Source organism: Pygoscelis adeliae, unplaced genomic scaffold (genome assembly GCF_000699105.1).
Source record: "Pygoscelis adeliae isolate BGI_AS28 unplaced genomic scaffold, ASM69910v1 Scaffold60, whole genome shotgun sequence".
In the NCBI taxonomy this organism is placed as follows: Eukaryota; Metazoa; Chordata; class Aves; order Sphenisciformes; family Spheniscidae; genus Pygoscelis; species Pygoscelis adeliae.
This window is the reverse complement of record NW_008823954.1, coordinates 1,588,563-1,597,937: the sequence shown is the minus strand read 5'-3', so window position 1 is coordinate 1,597,937 and position 9,375 is coordinate 1,588,563. Positions and strand designations below refer to the sequence as shown.

At 45.3% G+C, this 9,375-nt stretch overlaps 1 protein-coding gene across 1 annotated transcript in view; it reads right to left on the bottom strand.

Annotated features, from left to right (window-relative positions):
- SREBF2 (sterol regulatory element binding transcription factor 2) overlaps positions 1-7,509 on the bottom strand; it is a 19,108-nt gene extending 11,599 nt beyond the window's left edge. Inside the window, exons 1-7 of the mRNA XM_009322000.1 lie at positions 7,125-7,509; positions 6,002-6,183; positions 4,658-4,798; positions 2,649-2,870; positions 1,452-1,566; positions 1,065-1,246; positions 93-285 (exon numbers count right to left, since the gene is read on the bottom strand). Of these exons, the coding sequence (XP_009320275.1) occupies positions 93-285; positions 1,065-1,246; positions 1,452-1,566; positions 2,649-2,870; positions 4,658-4,798; positions 6,002-6,183; positions 7,125-7,509 (1,420 nt within the window). The remainder of the gene's footprint in view (positions 1-92; positions 286-1,064; positions 1,247-1,451; positions 1,567-2,648; positions 2,871-4,657; positions 4,799-6,001; positions 6,184-7,124) is intronic.
- Positions 7,510-9,375: the final 1,866 nt, after the last annotated feature.

Here is a 9,375-nt window from a genome sequence, read left to right as displayed (position 1 = left end):
GTGACGTGCAGCCGTCACAGCTGGAGATGGTCTTTAGGGAGACCATGTAAGTCTGGCCACTTTCTGTGGTCCAAACTATTCTAGTTCATTACCTGACTCAATGGTCAGCACGTTCCTGCCAGAGCCATGGCGCACCAGGCTGTCAGACTCTGGGGTTCCTCGGGCGTCCAGGAGGGATGTCAGAGGATTGAAGGAAAGGCAAAGGAATGTGAGAGCACAGAGGAGTATTCGAGAGCGATCCACCATACCAAGAGCCACAGGAGGAGAGTCAGGCTCATCTTTAACCTTCAAAGGAATAGGAGTGGAGAGAAAAGTAAGAGGAGAAAAAAACCTGCTTACCATTCTGTAGAACAAAAAATGCTTATGCCAAGGGAGGGGTAGGGAAGAAGGAGAAGCAGAACACGTTTTAAAATTTGATTTTAAGATCAAGATCAGCAAGAACTCCAGTGAAGCTTTCCCTAGCTTAGTAAGATAAGGCTGAAGTATTTGAGTGCCTTCACCTTCCTTCTGCTCCCAGTCATTTCAGTTATCATTAACTGGATCCCTGGTTTAGGCTAGGATTAACCTTTGCTGCCCTTTTCTCTTTTGAGGATCTCCCAGAAGACCCACTTCTTCTGCAATATCCACAAAACAAACCTGTCAGCCGAAGACAGCTAACGGCTTTCTGTTACTGTGTTACTTACGGTCTCATTAACCACAACTGATGTCATCATCCATTTCCAAGTTCTGCCTTATTCACTGGACATATATATCCCTGGAAAGCCATAGGGTCTTTGGGTCATGAACATGCACTGTAAGTCCACGGACACTCTACGGGGGCTGAAGGCTAAGTACAGTTCTTCTAGCAGCTAAGGTATGGCTCAGATAATACAGCTCAGGAAGTAGTCTCAATCATTTAAGAAAAGATAAAACACACCCATGCACCTTCCTCATCCTTACAAAGGATCTCTGACCCCCTACAGATCTGCTTGCTGGATGTCTGCTGGTTCCACTCTTGAGAATTAGGAGAATTTAAATTCTGGCCCTTACGTATCCCTGAATTTGACAACTGAAGTCACAAATACCTTTGCATCATCGAGGAGTGGGCTTCCTGGCTCTGAATCAATGGAATAGGGAGAGAAGCCAGCCTGGGATCCTGAGTCAGAGGCTGGAGGAGACATCAGCAGCACGTTCTGGTTGAAGTCATCTATCTTCAGATCCACATCGTTGTCAACCAGACTGCTTAGGTCAATGCCCTTCAACAGCTCTGCAAAAATCAGAGTGCATTATGTACATGTTTCTCGATCCTGCATCCTGCCAGTATCGCTCAGATTGGCTCTGTCATCTAGAATAACACTGGCCACTATGCAACGTGCACGTTATCTACCTCTGTCAAGGATAAGAAACTGCAAGAAAAAATCCTACGTTCATGCTGACTGCCTCCCCCCTGCTGCACAGCCTCCACAACTTACTGTTTTTTTGGTTAGCCAGCTTCAGAACCATGTTCTCCTGCCTCAGCTTATGGTTGGCCTGCTGTAGGTATTTAATGTAATCAATGGCTTTTCTCAGGACTCCAGACTTGTGCATCTGCAAAGAATTAAGACGTACAGAAAGCAGTTTATATGAAGAGTGTCAAAGGGTCCCTCCCGCTCGTAGGGATACCATAACCCTTTGTATTGTGTGGTGATAGAAAGAAAAGGGTGTAAAGGACCACTCAGCAGCTGCAAAGAAACAAATAGCAGGGCACACTCTGTGGGCAAGGTATCAGACTTTGAAAGACACACAAGGACTGGGGTCTCTCAAAGATCTTATGAAAACAGTACAACGGAAACAGATTAACATCCAAATTACAATAGTGTTTACATCTAGGTTTCAGCCAGAAATAGTCCTTTGAAAGTATCATAGTTCTGAAATGAAGTGGCTCTCTCCTGGGATGGAACAAGCTGCTGTCTGTTAACCATCGTTCACTGTTTAATTCTGAGATAAGTGGTTCTCTCCTTGCCTCGCTCCCTTGGCCATCTCCATGAAAACAGTTGCTTCCAGCAGCAGCGGACAAGTTTAGCTTATAAACACAAGCCCAAAGTACTATGAAGCCACTGCACGTTACCAATGTTTTTAAAATGTAAGCTTCCAACTCCACCCAGCAATAGGAGGTGACTTCACTAGTGCACGTATTTGTACAGAGACCATGCAAGGTATCAAGAATACTAATTCCTGCTCTGCCAGCATGAGGTAAAGTGAATATGACAACCCTGAATACATGGTGTGAGAAAGCTCTGTAAACCCTTGTCCCTACTGCAGTCACACAGAAAAGGAAACTTAAATTAAGCAAGCTCTGGTTTGGCAGAGTTATCAAAACATCCACTTGGATATTCTACCTAGAGGGCCTATTTAAGTTACACCTAACATAAGAACAAACATATAAGGTATAGCTTATTGTCAAGAAACAGTACCACTAGCATAGTAAAATAAACATTTCACAGGTGACCCTTCCTGAATACAATTATCAAACTTTCCATCGCACAAGTGTTTCTCACCAGTCTAATCCCACTACATGTGCACACACTACTAACAGTCAAATGTACCCAACTGCTTCATTTGATAGAGCAACGAGCACCTGAAGACAAAGTATTTACAACACTAGATTTGCTCTTATTCCACATCTTTACCTTGGCATCTGTCCCCATGACAAGGTCCTTCAGCTCAATGATCTTGTCATTTATGGATGACCGGTAACGCTTTTCAATGATGTTGTGAGTTGTTCTCCTCTCTCCTTCTTTAGGTGGTTCTGGTTGCTTGACACCCCCAGGAACTTGTTTGATAGGCACCTTTTCTTGTCCCACCATCACCGGCATTGTGGTCAAAATGGTCCCATTGCTCCCAACGAGGGTCTACAAAGACCACGTGTAACAAGCGTCACGAGCAATCAGCCAATTTAGATAAGGTTTATGATGGTAACAGAAAAAGGAGTAAACAAAAGAAGAATCAGGAAAAGCTTGTACAGCTCAGAAAAAGAGAGATATGCCAATTTCCTCCCATCTTCCTTAGCTGGCATGAGCATTGGCACAGCAGCACAGGAAAAATCCGCCACTCTGCCTCCTATACTGGTCACTGTGAGTAAGAACATCTCTTGTTCTCCAAGAGCATCAACACTCTTCCGACAATACCATGCTCTGTTCATCCACTAAATAGAGAAATGGACCAAGGCTCCTCCTTGCTCCTACAACCCTTACACCCCAAGTGTCCAAATCCACCTTTTCTGTGGACAAACAGTCATCAGATCTGCAACAGGCAACGCTACTTCCAAAATGGTAACGGCAATTTAGAAAGGACCCGACTATGGAAAAACCAACCTTGGCTTGAGCAATGCAGTTGATTTGAATTCGATTAAATGGAAAAAAAAAATAAATCCATAAGCTATAAAAATGCCTTAAGATAAGGAACTAAGGCAATGAGTGATATACACTGGCATGAAAAGCTCAAACTTGGACATCTAGATGTAGGATAGACCGTCTACACCAAACTAAAGCAGTATGTACTCTGCGATAAAAGATGATGAATCCCACCAGAACAGTTGCACAGAGGGGCTTCTAGGACAGCTGGAGTAAAGAAAGTTTAGACTGCTCAACCCAGCAAAACAAGACTGAGAAGGGTACACGTGTTCTCTGAAGTACACCAAGGATCAGGGAAGTGGTTATGGAGAGGAAGAGTTATTTCTGTCAAAAGACAGACTAACATAAATGAGAATAAACTAGCCATGAGCAACTTCAGGAACAATTTTGACTCTGAAATAGTCTTCTAATTGGGATATTAGAAATGAATTTAGTTTCATTTCAAGCTGGAACTTGACAAATAAGTGAATTTAAGTCCTACACCTTTCCTTGGCTAATTTCCACCAAATTTCAATGTGTTCAAATGCTTTACAGATTGTGTCTCAGGCAGACACTATCACATAAGCCTCACCTCTGTGTGAAAATGTCACCTAAAAGCAAGGAGGTTAACTGAAGATTTTAGCCTGGCTGCTAACAAGTACATAAGAAGCCTACCATGCTATGCAAAAGAAGTCAAAACTTAAGTCCAGACTTGCAAGTTTATCTCCCCCTGTAAATATTTGGACAGAGATATCTGTTCAGAATGTACAAGATCGTAATAAATGCGTCTTTAGGGGCACAAGTTTCTCCGAATTGATAAGAAGTGGAGGCCATGAAGCACAGCTGCCATCTCCAATGATTATACTGAATCCTCACTGCAAATGCCCTTTGAAAAGAAGCTTAATTAGTTTTCACATTCAACATACTGCTATTAGATGCTACTGAGGGGGAAAAGGAAGTTCCACAGGTATTCTGAGTTAGCTTTCAGTTTCAAGTATCTTCCAGAGGTTAAAAACTGGATGGAATTTTTAGGTCATACTCCTCTCCTTGTAAAACCAGAAAAAGGTAAACAGAAACATGCCCTTGGTCTTTGCTTACTGGCCATGGGAGGCTGCCAAAAAAGTACAATCTGTGTGTTTAGCCTTGGCAGAAACAGGGTATTACTCACTCTGGACGTGTCTAGAGCAGCCCTCAAAACCCCTCCCATTTGCACCACTACAGAATGCTAAAGCCCACACCTCTTCCTTGCATTAAGGGGAAAGGACACCAGTGAGGAGAGGGAAGGAAGAAGAACATCCGTACGGTACCTGCAGAGCTGTCGTCTGAATGGGAGCAGTGAGAGCTGTCAGTGCTGGGTTCTGTACCGCAGCCATAACAGGATTACCGTCCGCTTTCAGGGTTGTCAAGACAAGGGAGTCCGTTTTTATGATCTGAGGTTGGACCAGAACCTAGGTTGAAAAAAGTTACAGGTGAAGGGGACAGTAGGCACATTATTTCTCTGCTGATCTCAGTAGCCAGAGGTAAGCGATGACAGACTTGTTACTTTACATCTCGGTGGATGGCAGAAGAGCAGGGCAAGTATTTCTTTTACCTTGCGTCCTGCATCACCCGGATGGTTTTTGTCAGCCCCTGATGCAAACTCTGACCATGAGACAGTCTCGTAAGAGAGGTGGTGAGAGAGGAGCAGAGAAGCCACCAGGACATAAGTTTTCAAATCAGTCACCAGAAGTAAACGAGTACGTAAAAACACAAAAGATGACGGAAAAAGTTCCCTTCCCCTCTCCAATTACATCTATAATTACCTCTCTACAGTAACGGGTTGAGTACTCAGAGTCTAACAGCCTGCTTTGGCTACAGCACTTTCCAGATACCTACAGTAGCTTTTCCCCCCCTCTGATTTCACTGAAAGGATCTGTACCACGAATGTCAAGCAGATCAAAACCAACAGTAAGTTATTTTGCCATAACACAGCTTGCTCTTACTTGTTCAAATACCTCGTTGACTCTCAAATACAGAGGACACTACAGATGGCACAGTACAATTGAACCAGAGCAACTTTGTCATATTGAGAGTATCCCCTAGCCAGGTTTTTATCCAATACAAAGAAACACAAGACTTTCACTTTCATGTGTATGTTTTAAAACAAAAATCACATGACACTGTAGCAGCAAAAAGATCTAAGAAACTGTGGCAGAAGAATTGGAAGAAAACATTCCCTTGTCAGCCAGCCCTTATAAGACATGGTAGAGGTGGTGGACTTGTGAAGAAGGAGGAAAAAGGCAAAGAAAGCTTGTTCAAGTAAAGTTTCCAATCCGGTTTGGCAGCACCAAGTTACAAAAATATTATAGACCAAGTTTAGTTACGCAGGTGTTTCAGTGAAAACAGTTTCTAAGCATTGCCCACTACTTGAAGTCACGCCACGGCTCACAACAGGGACTCTCACACGACTTGCATGAAGTAAAATGCTTCTGGAACACAGGCTGGCTAGAAATCTCTCTCACGCATAAAAACATTTGTGCAAAAGCAATCCTAGCCAGGACCGCCAGCCCCACAAGCTTCACCACCTTTTCCCTGGCAAGCCAGGAGACCAGATCCACAAAAGCAACTTCTTCGTCTGCTGGATCCCTGTGTCACTCCTCATTTTTACTTACTGGAACTTGCTGGACCTGTGGTGCAGCGACTGTCTGGACTGTGGCCGGTGTTAATGTCTGGATGGTGCCGTTGGCAGCCTGCGTTAGCACTCGCTGGGCCTGCACAGTCTGCACTTGCTGCTGGATGGTAACCGGCTGAACCTGGGAGGATGTCACCAGGCTCTGGACTTGAGGCTGGAGAACTGAAAAGCAGAAGAGCTGTCAGGAATAGTCCAGAGACATAGGTCTCCATTCTGGAACCCATAACTGCTCCTAGCTTCACTCCTCCTCTTCCCAGAGCTTCTCGGTAGGCAGCCTTCAGCTAACAGATCCCACACCTTGGGAAGCTTCCAGCTCCTCTGGTGCCTCCTGCAAGAGGACACTGCATCTAGAATAGCAGCTTTCCAGGAGGCACCGAGGATCAGCTAAGAGAAAATAAAGTCAAAAGCCATTGGTCTGACAGCACAGGACTCATTACTTCAGTGACATTACGTAGTACATCCAACCAGCACTTGCCCACTCCTGCTGACCTTCGTGGACCCTAGGATCCTATTTATCACTTAAAGAATCAACACCTACTGAAGAGGATCAAGAGGACTGGCATTCACAAAGGAAGATCCAGTCATCATTAAACATCCTTAGAAGTGTCTTTGTTCAATGCAAGTACTGTACTTGAGACTTTGGTAATTAAAATGTCCCTTCATTCCGGACTGCCACATGGGACAGACCAGAGCTTCAGGACTGGATCTGCCTACTGCACCCATCAGCTGGAGGACAGGGTTGCCGACAACCATTTTTTAGACATACTTTTCTCAGGCCGCCAAAGAGGCACAGGAGAGAAGACCGGAACAGAGGAGAGCAGCAAGATGACAACAATCATGAGAGGTCACATGAAGACTTCAGATCTCATTTATGACAGTTTCTCACGCTCCCCCAACTCCAAAGCCACGTAAGCAGGAGAAGGGACACCCCACAGACAGCACCGCAAAAGAAGGATTGTCAGGCTTGTGGTGGATGAGGATGCTTTTGGAGTTTGAACACCAACACCATCTATCGTGAGTGCGCCATGCGCACCCATAGCCTGAGCACCCCAAAATCACAGGTGCACCATGCACACCTGTAGCCTGAGCACCCCGACCGCTACCTTGGAAACTCGTGGCCGCGTTCTGGTAGATCACCGGCTGCTGGATAATCCTGGTCTGGGGAGCAGAGCTGAACGTCGGCGTGATCATCACGGCCTGCTGCTGGAGCTGAGCCTGGAGCGGGGGCCGGGGCTGAAGGAGAGGGGCTGACCGTGGAGGGGCTGGAGGTGTTGCCTGCGCTGCTTTGACTGGCAGGCTCTGGAGCTGGGGGGTGGGAGCGGGCGGTGGGAAGGGCTGGAGCTGCACCTGGCTGTACGGCCGCTGCAGCTGCGGCTCCAGGGTCCCACCACTGCTGCAACCGCTGCTGCTGCCCTGGAAGGTGCCACACAAGTGATCTGAAAACAGATCTGGAAAGTCCCCTGCCTGGTTACTGACAAACTGCAGCATCTCTGTAAAACAGAAGAAAAAACATTCAATGCCACTTCATTGCCCATACACTTTGTCACCCGCCATTAGGTCAGGACTCGAACGCTGGTGTGCATGCACAGAAGGGAGGTCTGGGTCCTTCAAAACCTCTGGAGAACATATCATGCCAATCTAACATCTCCAGAGAGAAACCAAGAGGTGGCCAGCAGCGGGGCACTGCTGCCACTGTTCAGGGGGAAAGGCAGGACTCTCCTACAACACCACTTTCCCAGACTACAGGCTCCAAGCAAAGACCAGAACTTAAAGCCATCTCCAATACATTTAAAACATCAGAGTCTCATTTCATCACTGCTCCAATCTAATCCTTGCAGAAGGAAGAAACCAAGCACCTCCATGATTCCAGCACTAACCGGTCTCCCACCCAACTTTTAGGGTGGCTTCAAGTCCCCTATCCCTCCTGCCCCGCTGAGTACCTGGAAAATGAAGAAATGGGATAAGAATTCATCTTAACTTTGTTTTACTTTCAAATGTACTGGAAATTGGGGGAAAAAACACTAAAGAAAACAACACTTTACAGAATTGTAGCAGGAGAAATCCATGCACGTGTTTAAACCACCAGAATAACTTTTTGTTGTTGTTTTTGCCTATTTATGCCCTGCCTGCAATCACTGCACAGCAGTTTCTCTCCATCCCACTTTCTCCAGGATTTTATCAGCCCACATCAAGAGGCTCCTACTGCAACACTATAGCTCCCCCGCCAAGAGGAAAAAAATTTCACAACCAAGAGATCACTGTTAATAAGCGAAGCTTCCTCTTCCCTCTATCTAATCCAATTTAATCCAATTATGCACCTTAAGCCACCTGAACACTTCCCCTTATCTGTGTGTGAGCGGTGGCGTGAGGAGTCAGACATTCTTCCCCACACCAGGACTTGCTCATGCTACACTGGCTCTTCCACAGTTTTCTGAAAGTCCTTTTTTTTTTTTTCCTGGAAGCAGGAAAAAAAAAAGGGAGTGGACCCACAAACATAACAGAGGGTTTATAATTAAATAATAAATTTGGGGTTACAAAGTAGAAAATAGATTTCTGATTTATAAGAAAAAATATAGCAAAGGGCTCCTTACACCTGGAGCTTTCTCATCCACAAACCCGAAGGACATTGCTGCTGTGGTTTATGATGGGGGTTCAAAGAAGCAAACTTTTCACTAAATGTTTCCATGGAAATTGTCCCAGCAATAAAAGGGCTATTAATTTGCTTCTCCGAAATGCCACCCACATGTTATCCAATTAATTTGTCTGACACTCCTGAGACAGAGCAAAGGGATCGTCCTCCAAGCTTCTTGCTCCCTCAACAAATATTTCGCTGTATTTCTACATTTCTATGATACTACTCTTCTTCTGACAGCAATCTCTCCACACCCTTACACACACTTAAGCATTGACTGTGACCATTGCTCTTAAGAACTCGAGTCTGTTGGATGGAGGAGCTTGGGAGGAGACGTGTCCTCCTGACCTATTCATAACTTGACAGTAAGTGGGGACACACGGTTCCCCCTGCACGGAGCGGCAGCCGCCCTTGGGGACCAGAACAAACCTTTGTCTCCACTTTTAACCAGATGAACGAAAAGGTTTGGGTTGTTTTGGTTTTGGTTTTTTTTTTAATGCAATGCCTCAGTAAACTTTCACAAAACATTACCGGAGCAAGGAGAGCTGTTTAAAGATTAACACTTCTGCATAACATCTAGACGGGTATTAAGCAGCTTTTCACCCTCCAACTGACTGCAGCTAAGACCATCCCAAATAACCCCCAACATGATAAACTTGGTAATCCCAACTACGTACTTCTCAAGTTCTTCATTTGATGGCACTGCTATTTCACTATCAGAC